Genomic DNA, 19,126 nt, shown 5'->3' on the forward strand with positions numbered 1-19,126 from the left:
CAAGATAAAACAGCCTAAGGAAATGAAGATTGAATTTTTTCAATGATTTGATGGAAAGAACTAAGTGTTACAAGTAAAAAAATGTCTCTAACATGAAACCAGCCTCACATCATTGGAAGTCTGCAGTTTCCCTGTAGTCCTAGGTTTGAATTGGGAGCAGACAATTGCATCTCCTGGCAAGAGATGTGTCCCTAGTTAGCAAAACTGATTCATTAGACATTTCCTTCATGCAGTCTCATATTGGTTTGCAGTCATAACTAACAGGGCTGTGCTCCTTGTGCAGTTATTGACCATGTACTAAGTGATAGCAGCACCTTTTATTTTATTTTACTGAATTACTGTGAAATTATGGGTCCCTTTGGGCAGTAAGTATCTGCACAAAGTGTGGACTCACAATGTGACTAGGAGTCAATGTGCAGATTCCACTAGAGGCAAAAATCTGGAGCATGCCTATGGTTGATTTTAAAACAAATACGTTTTTTGTTACTTATAATAAAGAAGGAAGAAATCTTAAAACCGATAAGCTGTCTGTGCCATATGGTTTAGGAATTTTTCCTAATTCAGTGGTGCCTTGTTATTTTGGAATAATTTGTGAAATATTAGCTCTCTTTGAGTTAAACTGCAGCATAAATGTAGCTATCAGGTTGAGGTTTTATAAATACTGATGAAAAGAAATCTACATCAAATTGAAAACTGTTGAAAGAATTAGAAAGCCTTGTTAGTTTTGAATGTAAATTCTTCAGAAAAATCATGGTGTGTTTTAACAAACATTTTAGAAAACAAAATAATTTCCACCCCTCAAACTTTTTTTTTTTTTTTAATAGGAAGTTATGAATAGGTATTGGGCAGAAGTAAGCAGAGACCAGAATGGCATGTTCCTTGTGGATTTGCTTCTTCCCAAGAAGAGACTTGGAGGTTTAGAGGCACTGACAGTGATTATAGAAGTTTATTGAGTCTCTGCTTTTACCCTCACACAAGTCTTGCCTTTTCTACTACTTCATGGTATCAAGGTTGCAAAATCAGCTTATATGTGCACCTATGATTAATTTAATAAAGAGAATTCTGTTAATGAATTATCCCAGGTCTACTTGCAAACAAGTCTGAACCTACTGTAGATTTGATCAAAGAAATGCTGGTTTGTTTTTTGTTTTCCTCCAGCCACAAGAATTCAGGAGTTTCCTGGCTTTTTGCCTTATAACATACATTGAAAAATGGCTGATTTATTTATTTTATTCTAGTTTGATATTTTATGTATTTTATAGATGGACATCAGAAAAAAGAAAAGTTTCCTCTGTAACCCAGTGTTTCAGGAGCTGCGTGTTGGGTCAGGTAGAGCCCTTGAGGGGGAGATGGCACCTGAGTGTGGTCAGTTTGGAGGAGTGTCTGGAACTGAGGCAGGGCAGATGGGGGACTCCAGTGATCAAGTCTCAAAGGAGACAGGTATAAAAAGATTTCTAGAGACTGAAAGGGTGATGCCAGATTTCTGCAAGTCCAGCAGCTGCCAGTTGCTGGATTAAAAATTGAAACTGAGTGTAATGGCTGGCCCTGACACTACACGGAAAGCTGGGACAGTGACTGCTTTTGCATGTCATCCAACAGATACAGATTTCCTCTGGCTTTTCAAGGCTTTTAAACCTGCTTCTGATAGAACTTTTAGGAAGCTCCCTTTTATCTGCATGTGTAAGAGTAGCTCTATCTCAGTGCTTTCACTGTGTCTGGATGCAAGCATGCAAATAACCAAATCAGTCTTACCATCTGGGTTTAGCTAATGGTGGATTTCAAAGCATCAGGTTTCTCCCGAGCTAAAGCTACTGACTTTTCAGTGTTTCATAGACAGTGAAGGACAAGCACTTCCAATAGGAAATTTATCTCAAATAATTTAGAATGGGCTTAAGTGCTAAGCTGTAGAGGATGTAGGCTCCTTTTGCAATAGGGCAGCCTAGCAAGAGTAACCAGCTAACTTCCCAAGCTCCCTCAGGTCTCTTATTCCCTCTGCTTTCATTGCATGACAACCAATATGGTTTGACATTACAGTCATAACTATGATGTGTTGTGTTTCTTTTCATCGTTGCTTTGTCCTTTCCTGCTTCGATACTGAAGAAATATTTTAAATAAGTCATAAAAGATTTGCTCCAGCTATTCTCATTTATGATAAGCGGGCAAAGTCTATGTCACAGCGATTGGAAAATCTAGATAGATAACTCCACAATAACTGTGATTTGCACACCCCTGCAAGAAGGTGCCAACAAGTAGGTGTTGTACATACAGCATATCTGTTTAGAGCTTATTTTTATGACTGCTATTCTTCATGTGTGTAAGTTGCAGCTACTTTTAGATTTACTTTCTTCTCTGTCTGAACTACCAAGGTTTTTAACCTGGCCAAGGTGTTGCATGTATCAGATTAAGTAATATTTACATGGATCTAAATACCTAGTTCTCATATTTTCTGTTTGTCACATCTTTTGATGGTATGTGGTAGAGTTAGGCATGTGAAAATTTCACTGGAAAACATAATTTATCACTTGTTCTAGAAAAAATTTTGTACATTCTTGGAGAATTATGATACTGAAATGGGCTAATGAGTAAATTTGTAAATAGATTGAAATACTAATTGAGTGGTGCTTCATGGAGATATTTTGGATTTGAACTCTTTGAGAACTTGGGCTGCAACTGTCCCAGTTACTTTGATTCTTAGCAATATGGCATGGATCCTATTGAGTTTTTGTTTGGTTTGGATTCTTACTGTAATGGGTATTAGCTGCACACACAAATGCCTTATTCTAGCCTGTTTTTTGATGCAGACAGAGGAAATATTTTGACAGGGTAGTTTGCTCTTAGACTTACCTAAACCATAAGAGGGAAATAAATTTGTGCTAGTATAAATTATGTCTTTCATTATGAAAGACTGTCAGAGTAGGACTGTTGATAGACCTGTTCAGGGAGTATTTTGATAACTTTAGACAAGTTTCATTAGAACAAAATCTGTAGTAAATGTCATATTTTCAACTATATTCTAATTTTTATTACATATATATCTTGAATATTAACCTATATCTTTTGGTAGTGGAATGTATTGCTTGGAATTAATAATTAAGTCTATAACAAACCCAATGTTTTATGAAATGAGGAGGAAAAATTTTGTAGATTTACACAGACTCCCTAACTCATTCCATTTTCGAAAGAACTTCCTAGTTGTTGTACTTTTTGTTTCCTGAGAGTATTCCAAGCCTCTTTCCTGTGCTTCTCAAATATGCAATATATTCATAGATGTTCCTCTTATAAGTTATTATAGGTAGCAAAGTTACTAGGTAGCAAAGAACACACTTACTTTGGTACATATATTGGAAAAGTTTAATTTGAATTAACATGTTTTAAAATGAAGTGCCATAAAAAGGTAGATCCTTTTTTTTTTTTTTAATACAGCAATTTACTTGTACTTCAGGGAGTTGCTTCTTGTGCATTGCAGTGTATAATAAAAAGAATACTTGTGGCCAAAATACACACTTCTTGCTGTAGTGAAGGTTCTGTTATAGAAATGAATTCTGTCATAATACAGCACACAGTGTTTTATTTTTCGTACATGGGGAGGAGTGAGTAAGCAGGAAAACCATATTTTTTATGTTTTTGTCTTTCATCTGTTGTTCATTATTCTTTATATACAAGAGAATTTACTAATTTTAGTAATATGGTATTTTGACTTCCGGATCTTTTAGGAAAATTCAAGTGTTCTTGCTGTGCACATTTCTCTCTTAGATCAGGAATCCTGTGTTATCTAACAGGGTGGCTTGGATGCCATTCTTTGGAAATCATTGGATCTGATAGTTGAGGGCATGATTGATGTTGTCTTCTTTAGTAAAAAGACTTTTTGCATTGTTTAAAAGAGAATGTGTTTCTTTTACCAAGTATCACTGGGAAACATGTCAAGTCTTTCCATTTCAAGGTCTTACAGGTAAGCTTGAGTACAGCCCATGGGGAAAAAAAGGCATTCCTTTGAGCTTCCTATTGCAGTTATAATGATCTATTGCCACAGGAAGCAAGGGTTTCTTCTTTTTTTTTCCCTTTTGATTTTTTTTCCTTTTTTTTTTTAGTATTATGATTAAAAACGTAGGCATCAGGTTTATATTCCTTTATTCAAATTTGTGCAAGTCTTCCCTTCTCCCAAATGAATATATGTTCGAGCTTGAAATGAAAAATACATGATAATGAAATAAATGACTGCCCCAAAGCTATGTCCTACCTGTGAAACTGAGTTATGAAATAATAATGGCAAGAGTGATAACTGCAGGTGCCAATGTCCTAAAAAAGATGAGAATGTTCTTAACATGGAGAATCCTACCTTGAAGGCAAATTTGCACAAAGGAGCAGTGCTTGAAGTCTCCCCATGGAAGCTGAGTTTATGCCATGTCAAAGATCAGAATTCAGCCCTAAAGCTAGTGATTCATCAGTTTAATGGAAAATTTCTTGCTTCAGGATATTTCCTAGTAATATCAAATGCATGACTGATAACAATTGCAGTGAATGCCGTGTAATTGTTTATTGGTAAATAAAAGTAACACCAAAAGCTGAACTTGTCTTAGGATGTTTATAGCACTTGCAACAGTGAGTTTTAGCAAGCATTCTATTGCCTGATTACAGATACCAATGCTGTACAAGTGTTCTGATGTGTCACTTTGAAGTGCGTGGGTCAAATTGAGACTTTTAAGTTGAACAAAACAGAACAAATTACTCAATCTGTTTTCATATGAATGGTCAAAGGTGGAGGTAGGCTTTGAAAATTCCAAATCAGAGCAAGAATCCTGTAAAGGAGCACTTACAATATTTTAATACTTAAAGGAAGTTCTCTGTGGTGATGTGGTGTTTAGTGTAGTGTAGGTGATGAAATACAGGTCCTGTTCCGGCCCTGCCACTGACTGCAAATAGGAGCATTTCTGAATCAGCTGATGCAATCTGCAAAGGGCCAGATCACATTCCCTGGCCTTTCCATAGAGCCATTCTCAACATGTTCTGTCCCAGTTGTTTTTTGGAGAATAGATGGGGAAAAAAAACAGATTGAAGAAGACAATCATATCTATTATCATCAACAGAGTTGATGTTTTTAGTTGGTGTGTAAAGTGGTTTTTAGTGTTGGTGTGTAAAATGGTACATTAAAGGTATTCTTGAAGCTCTTTTTATGGTGTGTATTGAAAATAAATTTTAATCCAGTGGGTAATCACATTGTCCAGATCTAAAAACTTTTGAACTCAAACTTCAACTGGCCTTTTATGTAAGTATTTTAATTTGCTGACTTTAAGAACTTTCAAAATTTACAGGTTGATCTGTTCTTTGTTTTGGTTGCACTTTCTTTTTTGTGTGTCTGTTTTTTCTCTTCTGACATGTTTCTTTACTTGGACAGATTATCCTTCTCAAATTTCCCTTAGTTCCTGTGAATGCTATTCTTCTATATTATTATATTGTTAGGATTTGGCCATACTAGTGTTTTTAAAAATCATATAAATAGTCTTACACAGTATTATGGCAGTTTACTTAAATTATTATATGGTATTTAGTCTGCAGGGAAAGTCTGTGGCCCACAGGTCAGTGAATGGTTTAGTGTTACCTACAGCCTTTATCTACCTAGATACAGCTGTGATTTAATTAGTGAAAAGCTGCATTAAATTTGTGTGACCACAAATTAGCGAGTGGTGTTTATATGGTGTTTCCAGCCCCATTAGTGGGGGAAAAAAAGTAGATTAGGATGGCTTCTGCAGGTCATGTAGTCCAGACTCCTTCTCAAAGCAGGTTTGTACTGTTATTAATGCTGTTATTGACACAGAAGATGGTACAAATTAAGAAGAAGGAGGAATAGAAAATTAGTATGGTGCAGAATGTACAAAATCTGGACCTAACTAGTATGACTGAAGATAAGAATGCACTGTGAAACAGGATCAGTTGATGGCTTAGCAAAGCATGGCAAAGACAACTGCATCAGATGAAAAAAATCAAATTAATTAAATGTTCACATTCAGTTGGTATTATAAAGAATACCCAATGAAGCATTACGATGATTTAGCAGTTCTTGTTCTCCAGGGATATGATCTTTAATCAGATGTGGGGAGGGTAAAATGTAGACAGCGTAATTTATTCCAATAAGAGTAGAAAAGTTCCTAGTTTGGAATTTAATTGGGTGATGTATGAAAAATCTAAATTCTCTAGAGTGCATTTTGGTCTTGAAATTTAGATGACTAAGTATTTTTAGCAACAATGGATATTTTTATTTTTATTTTATTTTATTTCATATGTTTGGGTACTCTAATGGGATGTGAAACATCAGTGAAGGAGGCTGAATTTTAAAGGACTTTTCTTTGTTTGTTTAATAATTAACTGGGTTCTTCTGAACTGTTAATAGCATTTCAATCACTTAAAGTGAGATTTGCTTTTCTTCTAATATGACCCTGTATTCTTACTGTTGTCTAATGATACTGTCTTATCCAGTCAAGCCACTGTTACAGTCAGTGCTGAAGCAGGTGGTTCTGTGCAACACCTGATAATTTAAGGGCAGGTCATAAACCCCTGTGTTTTCCCACACCATCACCCCATTTAGAAGAGGACTGGGATGGGGCATTCAGATGGGATTACGTGTCATGATTCCTGACCTCATGACCAAGATGTATAACCCAGGAGGGATATGGAGATGCTGCCTGAAACTTCAGGAATGGAAGGGATAGCATTAGGGACCACCGAGGCTTGTCAGACATATGTGTGTCCATGGGACCAGATGAGAGGGATCCAGTAGTGCTGATGTCATGAGGCAACTCTCCATCATCCTTGAAACACTGTGACTGGAGAGGTTTTTGAAGACTTTGGGGTGGGGAAGTCACATTTATCGTTAGGAAGATAAATAAGTCTTATATTTCTTATGTGTTTAAATATTTAAATACACATTTCATTTTACCTGTCATTGTAGTTCAAGAGAAAATAGGACAGGACAGAAATGAAATTTTGCATATTGATATTAGTACAGCAGACTCTGTGCAGATTTTTAGTGAATGTCAGATATAATCTGTAATAACTAAAAAAAGAAATTTTCGCTAATTCCTTTATTACTATCTTTTAATCTTAAGGGTGTTTTGGTTTTTTTTTAGCTTATTGGAAAATGATATCTTAAGAGTGTTCCTTTTTGTCAGAAATTAAGAAAATTATACATTATTACCTGAATCATGGTATTTAAGGCACCCTCATAGATGTAGTGTCAACTCTTTTGAACACAAGAGGGCTTCCAGAAGCTTGGATTTCTGTATTCAAAATCTTTCCACCTGAAGAAATTGGGAAAATCCAGACATTTTCATCTGTTTCTCTAGAATACAATTCACTGAAATGCTACAAGATTTTTACAGAATCATGGAATAGTTTTGATTGGAAGGAACATTTAAAGTTCATTTACTCCAAGCCCATGCAACAGGCAGGGGCATCTTCAACTAGATCAGGCTGCTCAGAACTCAAACCAACCCAAACCTGAATGTTTCCAGGGATGGAGGCATCTACCACTTCTCTGGGAAACCTGTCCCAGAGTTTTACCACCCTCATATCTAAATACTTCTTCCAGATATGTGGTTGGAATCTACCCTCTTTTAGTTGTAAACCATTACACTTTGTCCTCTCTCAAGAGGCCCTGCTAAAAACTCTGTTCTCAGATTTCCAGGTCCTTACATTTGATAAATTAATTACATCAAAGATTCATATATTCATGAAACCAAAGTCGTGATGCATAGAATGGTGTGACTCGGTCAGGATACAAATAAAAAGAAAACACTGTTATGTTTGAGATATATAATAATTTTGTGTATATTTAAAAGTTCTCATCAGAAGCTGTGAACCATAAAGGTCAGATAAATGAATGCATAACCTCCCATAAAATATCACAGTCTTGTATACAGTAAACAGGGACAAGCCTGTGAGCAGCTGCAGAGAAATTATCACAGCCAAAAGATAGTTGCATTCATAAAAATAACCTAAGAGGAAAATAAATACTTTTAAATTATTTTGACTCTGTATTTGATACACACTGACATTACCCAGTTGGCAGAACACTGGAAATAAAATGAATCCTGTAAGAAATTTTTTTTTTTTTTTTCAAATATCAGTACTCAAGCCAGAGTTCCATTTGTTTTATCATTGACTTATAGTAACCAATTGATGCATTAGAAGCATATGGAAACATGAAAAGCATATGGAAACAGTAAAAGCACTGAAAACAACTCAGATATAATGGCCCTTGAAAATGACACACTGACAGATGCAAATATAGAACTATTTTCCTACTAAATTCCCTCCTATTTCCCTTTCTGAAGCTACCCAGACCCTATTTATATTTTTTTAAAATATATGTTTTCTTATATGTGCAAATATGCATATGTATATATTCTTATGTTTAACACCTCCCTGTTGTATAACAGAAAAATAAGAATATTTCGGTTCTGAGCCAACTGTTTTCTTCTTTTATTTGTAACTCTTTTAATTTGTTTGTCCCTAGAAGTAGACAGAAGGATGCCACTTAAAATCATCACGTTGCAAAGTCAAGGCCACAGTCCCCCACTGACACAGAGTGAAAACAATAGAAACTCTCCACAGTTCTGTCACAACCACCTGAACACACTCAGCAGTTTTCCCACAGCTGGAAAATCACATCTTATGAAAAGGAAATGAAAAAGGTTATCAGAAGTCAATGCACTCATTACATTATCTAAAATGCAGTGAAATGCATTCTAGCTGCTCTTCAAAATTAACTCCTCATGCTTAGAAGAGCTGTTCCCAGCCATTGCTTGATGCAGGCATTTGCTGAGCTGTGTGCTTCAAGCAACACTCTGTTAAGTGCAGCTGTAACTTTTTAATGGGACCACAAGCATTTTCAGAGGGGCTGTGTATGTAGTTCTACTGGATCATTTTCCTCAGGGAGGAAAAACCAAGCAAAACAGAAAAACTGACTAAAACAGAAAAAGAAAAAAAAAGAGTACAGAACTGAGCATAGGAGGATTTCTATGCTTATGTTGTATGTGACAGTGTTCATTTGTACACAGCAGATCTGGGAGATAATTAAAAGAAGTGAGCCTCAATTATTTAAAAATTTACATTTAGAAATTTCAGCAGATGTTCAGGAATAAAAAACAGGCTGAAACCTAGAGATGAAAATATAAAACTTAGAATTCTGCAAGGTAAGACAGGAAGGAATCACAGAGCAAGAATTTTGATGTCCCTAAAACCACAGTGATTATAATTCCATCTCTACATTCATTCTCTAAAATGGCATTGGTAAGGACAGAGAGGTTTTATGCAAAACACAGTCCCTGGATATGAAGGCAATGGAAAATACTATCAACCAATTCCTCTCTGTTTTACATAAGTATGGAAGCAGGCAGATGTCATTGTTTCTGGCTGGATATCAGTTCAGGAATTGAAAGAAATCTACTTTTATTCTTTCATCATGATGCTAAGTCTGTTATGATGCTTTGAGCAACTTCTACTTTGTTCCTGAAAAGAATCTGCGTTCTGAAGACAACTGAAGATTGCTTCATTTTGCTGGTGGGCTTTTTTGTGTTTCATGGATGATTTTTTTAAAAAATAGTATCAGCTCTCTGGTTGTGAGTTTTCAACATCAGAAAAAAGAAAAATAAGTTTTATATTAATGGAAAAACCTTCTCATTTCCACAATAACAAGTAGTTTTCAACTAAATAAAAATTTATAAGTAGAGACAGAAAATCCACTCATCATCTTGCAGCTGTGATGATGGAAAGTAACTGAATGCTGTGGAAAGGAGTCAGAATAAGTTTGGCTGCAGTGAAATGGGCAGCTAAACTATGTCACAATTTCTTGAAATGATCTTTATCAATTTTATTTTAATGGATATTTTCTTTTCTGGAGACATCGTTCACTGATATTAAGCTTCCAGTTACCTCATGTAAATACATTAATTTATGTTCAGAAAGCCCTCTAGAGAGAAGCTGCATTATTTCTGTTATGTATTTGGCTTATAAAAAAGATGCAGAAGGTGCCCTCCAGTTTATTGTAGATCATGCCAAAAGTCATTTAGAAATGATCACAAAAAACAGCTGCAAAAAAACCCTCTTTTCTTCAGTTTTATCTGCTATATCAATTTCCTTTTGTTCTGATGGTGAGCAGTAGACACATAAAAAACCCCCAACTTTATTTATTAAAAAAAAAAAAAAAAAAGGAAAAAGCCTTAAAATGGCACAAATGTGAGCTGAAAAGAGAAATGAATTTTATCTACCTCTCAAGGGAGGAAGAAATTGGTCTGGAAATTCATTGCAGCGAAATGAGTGAGTTATTTTGCTGACTGTCAGTGGTAGGTAACAATGTAATGCAATAAGTGAGGGCCAGGTTTGAATAGATGGAAAATTAATCTTCAGCCACTGTCTCCTGTGGGATTTTCTGTGCCAGCATTGATTACATTTCAGCTCCTGACTTGAGAGAGAACTTGGATGGAGTTGGATTTTAATTATATTCACATGCGAGATCACTTTCCTTCAAAATACGTGTTTTACTACTTTTCTGAAAACAAAGTTTAACTAGATATAAAACTGTACTGACACCACAATCTGTCAGGCTTTTTATAAAAATGCCAGATTAAAATAATTAATAACATTGAGGTTTTCCTTTTTTTCTTTTCTTTTTTTTTCTAACTTAGATGTAAGCTACTTGAAATTCATAAATTTGCAAATGAAAACCAAGTAGATTCATTTTCAGTATAAGGATCCACTATAAATTTGGATGTGTAAGGCCTAGTACAGTATTTATTGGTCTTGCTGCTCAGGAGGTAGTGGCCCAAGGGAGTTCAGCACTAATTTGGCAATAATGGTTCTGATACTTACCTGTTGTGTTCAGACACCTTTAGATTTCCAGAACAAATTGTTCCTGTTAGAGGGTAACTCTGAAATTTTTACAGGATTTTGTCATTTTTTGTCTTTGTTTTTCGGGGCAGATTGATGTGTTGTTGCAGTATCAGAGCTGTACATCACAAAATACTCCCAGGAAAGTCAACAAGAGCCGTGTGAAAGCATCTACATTACTATATGTAGTTTTAGATCCACTGCCCTGCATTAATCAGGTTGAGAAGAGTTTTTAGATTAATGTTTTTGGTTGTGTATCATGGAATATCAGTAGGAATAACAACAGACTCGGTCACAGTCTTTTTCAAGGGGACCTGTGCTAGTGTGTGGTATTAGAAATGCGAGAAGTAGATTTTATGTTGAAATTTTAAGGCATTCAGGTCTTAATTAATTAAATATTTTCAATTTCAACAAAGTTTAATCAGATTTTGGCAGTAGACATGAAGCTTCTTTCATAGCATATGAGTGAATGGAAAGACTGAAAGGTTGTATTTATTAATTGGACTGAAATTGAAATATCAAGCACAAGAAATACAATCATTTTATGATTTGATGCTTCAGGAATTTCAAGCAAAAATCTAAATATATTGTAATATGAAAACGTCTGTGCAAGACCTGCTAGGATCAACTGTATGGCACATTGTGTGATTCTTTGTTTTTTGTAGAGCCAGAAGTTGAGCTTTTATGAACTTCGACTAGTCAGTCCCTTCCATCGCAGGATATTCTATGATTCTGTGTTCACGCCCTTTCTCTTTTACCATACCCATTCCCTCCCAAATATTTCTTCTGGAAATTTAGTTGAAAGAAATCTTTTGACATTTACTCATTCTGGTATTTTAGTGTTGTGATGTGGCCTGATGATTCCCAGTTCTTTTCTGAAGTGTTCTGTGAAAGCATTGAAGGTTTGTAGTCGTTGCTACTAATTTCAGAAATAAGACTGTTAGAATATTTTTAATCAAATGACTTTCCAACAGAAGAGAAACTTTTTTACATGAGTGATTGATTATTGAGATTGCATTTGCATAATTAGACAAATTCATTACTTTGAGCAGCACGAAGCTAAAAGATAACTTGTGAAAAGAACTCCAGAATTTGTGTAATGTTTAGCATTCCAGTTTGGGGGTATAAAATAAAATATAGAATAAAAAAAAAAAAACCTCAAGCAAACAACACAACAAAAACCTATGAAAAATTGAACAAAATTACATTGTCTGAAGCTGTCATAGTGCTGTGTCATTTCAAATCATACAATGCATAAACTATTACTGATCCTGGCTCTAGTCTGCACCCTTCAAAATAAGTTATAATGGTTGTGTGGGGTTGACCTTGTCTGGCTGCCAGTTGCCCACAAAGTCACATTCCCCTCTATCACCACCCCCTCCAGCAGTGGAGGGATGGAAAATAAGACCATAAAGGACTCATGGATTGACATAAAGACAGTTTAATTAAGAAAATCAATGTCCAAACATTGAAGCAATGGCAATCAAAAAGATTTATTCTTTACTTCCCATCTGCAGATGATGTTCAAACACTTTCTGGGAAGTAGGATCTTAGGACACACAGCAGTTGCACCACAAATGCTCCACCTTAATGATAAATGCCCCCTCTCTCCTAATTTCTCTGAGCTTGTAATACTGAGCAGAACATCATTAGAAAGGAATATCTCTTTGATCAGCTTGGGTCAGCTATCCTGGTTATGTCCCCTCCTAAGCTCTTGCCCATCCCCAGAATGGAATTAAATACTAAGTAACAAATTGAACTTCTTATCCTAAGACACATTAGCTAAGCTGCACAAAAACAGTCTAAATGAGTACCCACCTTCCTTTCTTCCCGAAGTTTAGTACATTTGTGAGATTCATCTCACCTAATTCTAGACAGCAGTATTGCTGACTTCTACGTCTAGGTGATTTGCCCTAGAGCTACTTTTACAATCAATCAAAAGTAGGAGGCACTTCTAAAGCATGATTCATGTCATGGGAAAATAGGTGTCTAATTAAGATAAGACGAATTGCACTCTAAACATGCCCATTTCTCTTCATTGGCTATGATGGCAGCCTGCAGTGACAAGCAGAACACTGCTGGGTTGTTGAAATTGCTGGCTGTCACTGGTTAGATGAGCTCTGCCCTTCGTGTTTCCAGATTGCTGCTTATCTCAGGCAACATTTGAACCTATACTTAGTATAACATTTTTCTGTAACCTTGCAATGAAGCAGATGAGAAAATATAGGCAGTTTCATATTAAATTTTCTTGTTTTGTTTCTTTCTTCTTCGCCTCTGTTTTGTGAGTTCTTTTACTCAGAGTTCGGATTAAAACACAGGAGACGCAGAATTGTTCTTCAGACTCAGATGTTTATTATTTCTTATCTATGGCACAGCCACATAACGTGCCTCTAAGTTAACAAGGTGAAACTTGCCCCTGAGTCCTACCTTTCAAGGTCTTTTAAAGTCCAATCTATCCAATTATGGAATGCCAACTAATTATTTTTTACTTATAATCCAGTAACTAATCCTTCATGTTCCTCACTGCGGGTTTTTGAACTAATACCAGGCGACCCATATTTGTGAAGAAGAAGGAGGAAAGAAGAAGAACTAACCTACACCCAAAATCCTCCATCTTGTTACATATATATTACTATAACCCATAAACCTAAATTTTCTACATCTCCACATATTCTACCCAGTGACATAACAAATTTCTTTTTAATCACACAGCAATAATCTCAGTGCTATCACATAATTTGGGAAGCCTTTCAGGCTTCAGGTCATCATCAGGTCAAATGCAGTGTGCTTCTGAGGATCATTGCCTGTCAGCACTGAAAGACTGAAATTCTCTGAACTCAGGGTTCCAACAGTTTCATTACATGACATTGTGGATAAGCTAAAATTTTTTTGTCTGTACTTTAATAGAAGATAATAAACAGAATGGTGCCAGCACACACATGCCCAACTTACCAGCAGGTGCTTCATTGTCAGCACTATTTACCAAGCATAGCAATTTTCAAAAACTGATGACTCTATAATATTAAAAATATCCTTGTAATAGCCTGCAATTGCTGGCCTGAGTAATCATTCAGCATCATAGATGCTATATTATTGCTTTAAGTGGCAGTCAACCCATGCCATGGGGCCTCCTGTTCCAGCTGCAGCTAAGACAGGTGAAGATATTCCCACCTCTTTTTTGGCCTTCTCTACTTCCTTGGTTCCACACTTCATACAATTTTTGTAGCTGAGTTAGAAAAATTCTCTGCTTTTCAAAATGTTTAAGAACTAGTACAAATTGACTGAGTGAATTGGAAGGAATCAAGAAATGCGTATCAGGGTGCAGACAGGTGAGAGAGGATGGGAACCCAAAGCTGACAGGTGGTGGTGAGTGTTTGGGGACCTTTCCCCTTGGGCAGGTTTAGCCAGCACATGAGGTTTTAGTGAGACATGGTTAAAATAAACCAATGAACAAAACCTGACTTAATCAGAAGTTCTAAGAAGGCTTAATTTCCTTGCTTTGTCTGGATGTATGCCACAGTTTCTGAAAAATCTGTTTATGAAATGTATATGGCTGGTATAATTTTTAGATTTGTGATTTGCTATATAATCTGCAGAAGGGAAAAAAAAAAGTATATTTAAGATTTGGTGCAAATTATTACACGTAATAAAAGGTAATTTATTTGCCTTGTGTTATGGGTGTAAAAAATTCCATGCAGTTATGAAATTTAGGTGTGTAAGGTGTTAGTCTCTTACTTTTCTTTTGAAGGTCTTAATTTCACTGAATTGCATTGGATTATTCAAAATTAAAAGCAAACTATACACAATTATTCTTTGGCCTAGAGCAACTAATTGTGTTTATACACAAATGCAAAATGTTAGCAATGAAAGAAAAGCTATGATTTTTTTACCTAAAAAGAGCAAATGTGAGTGGCATTGTTTTTAGCACATTTTGTAATATTTTGCCCTTTACATGTTTTTCTTTAAAAAGCCTGAAAAGAATGAAACTGAATCTGGCAGCCAGAGAATCAGACCAGTGTTTGAAGACGATCCTGTTTTCCGACGGCAAACATCTTACCAACATGCAGCAGTCCACATACCAACAGATATTTATGAAGGCTGTAAGTAGCATGAGAACAAAGTGATTTATATTTTAATACTAAGGTCATTATTTTTGTCCTATTCTTAAAACAATTTTTGTATCCATTCTTAGTACAGGTTTGCTGTTACATTCACTTTTACTTCTTTCAGTGCTACTTCAGAGATGTGTTGTATTAGGGATATGATTCATTTTATGAATTGGTAGGTGCCACAGTTAAAGGAATTCATTAGGATTGTATCTGAGTTTCAGTGTAACTGGAGGTGAAACAAAACTCTTAACATATTCTGACTTTCTAATCCATTCTTTCTCCATGCTGTTCACATTTAATAGAAACAATTCTTGACAGTTCTTCTTTACACACTGTTTGGCCTCAGGCAGAGATGAGTTCGAAAACATTTTTGAGTATCCCAAAAACAGGTACAGTTCAGGGAAATAACATGCTGTGTGAGATGGTAGTACCAATATTGCATCCAGTGTATTTCTAGAATTGCAGTAACAGCCTTTAACAGAGAATGTACATAAAGTCTTTCTAAACTATGAAAAAAGTAATATATATATGCATATACTACTGAGGATTCTTTAATTGTATTTCAAAATTAAGTATTTATATTTCAAGTATATAAGTCCCTGTGCTCATCATCAAGCAAAAATCTTTGTACAATAAAAAGACATTTCAGCATTCAAAGGGGCTGCATATCTTTTAAAAGGCGGGAAGAAAAATTAAATAGGATTTGTATTTTTAAGTTTTGATTTTTTTTTTTTTTTTTTTTTTATTTAGGGTCCTAATTTTAAGTATGCAGTCTTTTTCCTCTGTTAAAGTCTTATCAAGAGGAACGAGACCCTAGTGTGACCTGAGCTTTTTAAAATTCATGGCCACAGTTGCGTGCAGCTTCCATAAATGGCACAGGGATGAAAATGGAAATGTCAGTAAGATGGGGGAAAGAATCATAGTAGCTCATATTCTTATATGGTGAGCTTGACTGACAGACCTAGAAGATTATTCTGGGATTGTGGCTTTAATGAGTGCTAAAGTGCACCGTAATTGTAGGATTACAGAGAAGTGACAGCCATTTCCTCTGCTTTTTTTGAAGAGAATTGATACTTCACTGTTAAAATGTTGTAAAAACTCGTCTCCAATTATTAGGATATTTGTAAATGCTGTGTGAACTTTGATACAAGATTTTCATCATAACAGTACATAAAATGTTTTCTTGTGTTGAATTTAACATTGTAAATGGAATTCCTAAGGATATATATCCCTTAAAAATGTATACTATGTAATGTTACTGTACAGCCCTTAAACCTGAAAAGGAAGACAGATTATGATTTCCATAGGAAAGGTACAACTTTAGTATCTAATAAAATTAAAATAACAGACAGAAATACACATTTCTGGAGAGAGGTAACTGCATGTACAATATATACGGTTTGTAATTCTTTGCCTTTGGTTTTTATATTAATTACCAGAGAAGTGGAAGCCTGGAAAATTACCAGGAGTCTGTAATTCCATGTCAGAAAAATCATGTTGTTGTGTGTCTGGGTAACTTTTGGTTACAGATGGAATTTTCAGAGATAACAGCTTGAGAATACCTAAAAGTGACAGATTTCATGTCAATAAACACAAAATGTTCACCGCGTTTTATTTTACAGTTACAAAGTTCATGTGTCATCTGAAGCACAGTAAGCAATTGTGAGGTAGTCATTCACCAACAGATTTCCCAAAGTAGAATTTAATGTTTTTCTTCTCACATTATGATCTACAAGCAATTTTTATAACCCTAGAAAGACTGATAACATATCTTAATCACTGCTGTCATTTTTCTGCCTGTTCATGGGAGCTAACCTGTCATTTCTTGGTAGAGGTTTCAGTGTCCACTATAACAGCGTGCAGCTGTACAGTTGAAAATTCCTTGTCTAAATCCCAATCTGTTAGGAAGCATTTGCAACACAAATATTACAACGAATCCTGAGAAAGAGTGGATGAGACACAGTTCACAAGTTTTATTGCTTGAAAGCCAATTTTTTTTGACTGAATTACTTACACCTTGTCAAGCAGGTTTCATTTTTTCTCCTTTATTGTATATGCTTTGCAGGATGCCAAGAGAAAGAAAGAATCACTCTGGATCTCACAGAACAGTTTTCAATGACTAGATATTTGACTTGCCTATTCCTCCTTGAGATTGGTTTTCACTTCTCTTGCCTATTACAGCAGCAGGCTGTTGTCTCTAGGGAAGAGGGACAATTACTGTTGGAGCCACATGTGATCTGAATTTTCATGTGAGCCTCTCAATCACGCTTTTTCATGTTAATTGATTATTTTCTGTATGAAACTGGGAATTTGACTCTTAACCATAGAATCATAGAATCATTAAGGTTGGAAAAGTCCTTTAAGATAATCAATATGTTGTCCATTAAAGTCTTTCCTATTTAGGTTTCATTTTTATTATAGTTATTATTTATGATCATTTATGATTTTTAAAATTGAATCCAATTATGAATTCGTGTCCACTTAGATTTTTGAAAATGGGAAACTGTTTTGTCTAGTCATTCTGTAATGGTGCACAACCTATTTAAACTGAAATCTAGTGTGTCCTATAAAACAATATCCTTTCTCTTCTTACATATATAGCGATTTACTTCATTTGAATTACAGTGATGAGCTTCTCGTGAAGTAGTTCCTTGTATTTCACTCTAAAAATATATACAAATATATCATTACAAAATATTCATTTACTACATCCAGGCTCTTACTTTGTGACTTCTTTCATTGTAGAAATAAACTTTATGAAAGTTAGTTGTGTTTTGATTTCTTTTCTTTCCCTGGATCTGATGGCAAAACCTGTGCAGAGACAGGAGAAAGTCTAGGGAGTTAATTTACTTGCCTCTTTCTGAGGATTGGAGAGAGAGGGCAATCCCAATAAAATAGACCCAAATCAGACTTTTAATTTAGTATTTTTCAAGAGGCCTATTTAGGTTTTGAAATAAAATCAATCTGCAGCTGAAAACAGAACAGACCCTCAGGTCCTCTATCTACCACATGCACTGGGAATTAGTCATGCATCTCCTGTTAGTAATAGCTGAAGTCTTATTTCTAAATCCTCATTAAAACTGTACCCTGCTTATCCCTAAGCAGAATATAGGAACTGCAGGCCAGAAGTAAGAGGAAATCTCTGGCGCAAGGAAAGCGAGGTTAATCTTCTCAGTGGATACCACCACATGCCCTCGCTGTCTGAGCTCCACTCTCTCCATCTGGTGCAGTGATTCCTCTAGGTGAATGTCTGTACTGGTGTTATGGTTTGAGGTAAGGTGTTAGGCAAAACACACAAACCAGATTTGCTTTTTTCTGTGTGGTTATTCCTGCTTTACTCCCTTTAAATCAGAAATGGAAATACTGCTTCCACTTGGCACTACTTGGTTAGCATGGAAGAGTTGATTAAAGTGTCAGGTTGAATGTAATGTGTCGTGAACATAACAACATAACTTTGAATATATTTGGACAGCAACCAGCAAGAAAGAAGGGCTTCCCTGCTCTGAAGCCATTAAACCAGGCATAAATACTGAGTTACAAGTAATTGATGGTTCATATACCTTAGTAATTATAAAATATAAATGCTGTTTCTTCATACTCCCCTTTCATGGCAGTCAAAATTTTTCTGCTTTTAAACTCTTGTGTTTATTATATATTATTTGATAGCAAGTTTGGCAGTGGACGTAAATTTTGCCTTTCTAGTAATGCAACATATATGTAAATAATCAGTTATTGACAAAGCATTTTGATGTTATTGTACTCCAGTATATCACTTGAGGGCAATAAAAACTTCTAGAAATCATTCAAAAAATTCAAGTTAGATGCTACAGTGATTTTTATCTTGACCAGAATATTATTTCCTTGATAAATTTTTAAAATTTTGTACAGTTTCTGCGTTTATTGTGTATCTCAGGCTAAGAAAAGAAAAAATATTCTTTGGGAACAGCAGTCTAGTGGAAGGTGTTCCTGCACATGGCAGGGGTGTTGGAACTAGGTGATCTTCAAGGTCTGATCCAACCCAATACATTCTATGATTCTGTGAATAAAAACCTTAGAAATAATGGGAAATGAAACCACGACAATGACAATATTCCTCCTCCAAAAAAAATCCAAAAAACCCAATTCAAATAAACTAG

General features: G+C 35.4%; 1 protein-coding gene across 12 annotated transcripts in view; it reads left to right on the forward strand.

Moving 5' to 3' along the window:
• The window catches only part of CACNA2D1 (calcium voltage-gated channel auxiliary subunit alpha2delta 1), a 364,954-nt gene that overhangs the window by 194,631 nt on the left and 151,197 nt on the right, over window positions 1–19,126 (forward strand). For all 12 annotated transcript variants that reach the window (XM_017727845.1, XM_017727857.1, XM_017727868.1 and 9 more), the window contains exon 6: window positions 14,852–14,981. In XM_017727845.1, coding sequence (XP_017583334.1) covers window positions 14,852–14,981 — 130 coding nt within the window. The remainder of the gene's footprint in view (window positions 1–14,851; window positions 14,982–19,126) is intronic.

The sequence above is a fragment of the Corvus brachyrhynchos genome, unplaced genomic scaffold, assembly GCF_000691975.1.
Source record: "Corvus brachyrhynchos isolate BGI_N302 unplaced genomic scaffold, ASM69197v1 scaffold50, whole genome shotgun sequence".
NCBI classification, from domain to species: Eukaryota; Metazoa; Chordata; class Aves; order Passeriformes; family Corvidae; genus Corvus; species Corvus brachyrhynchos.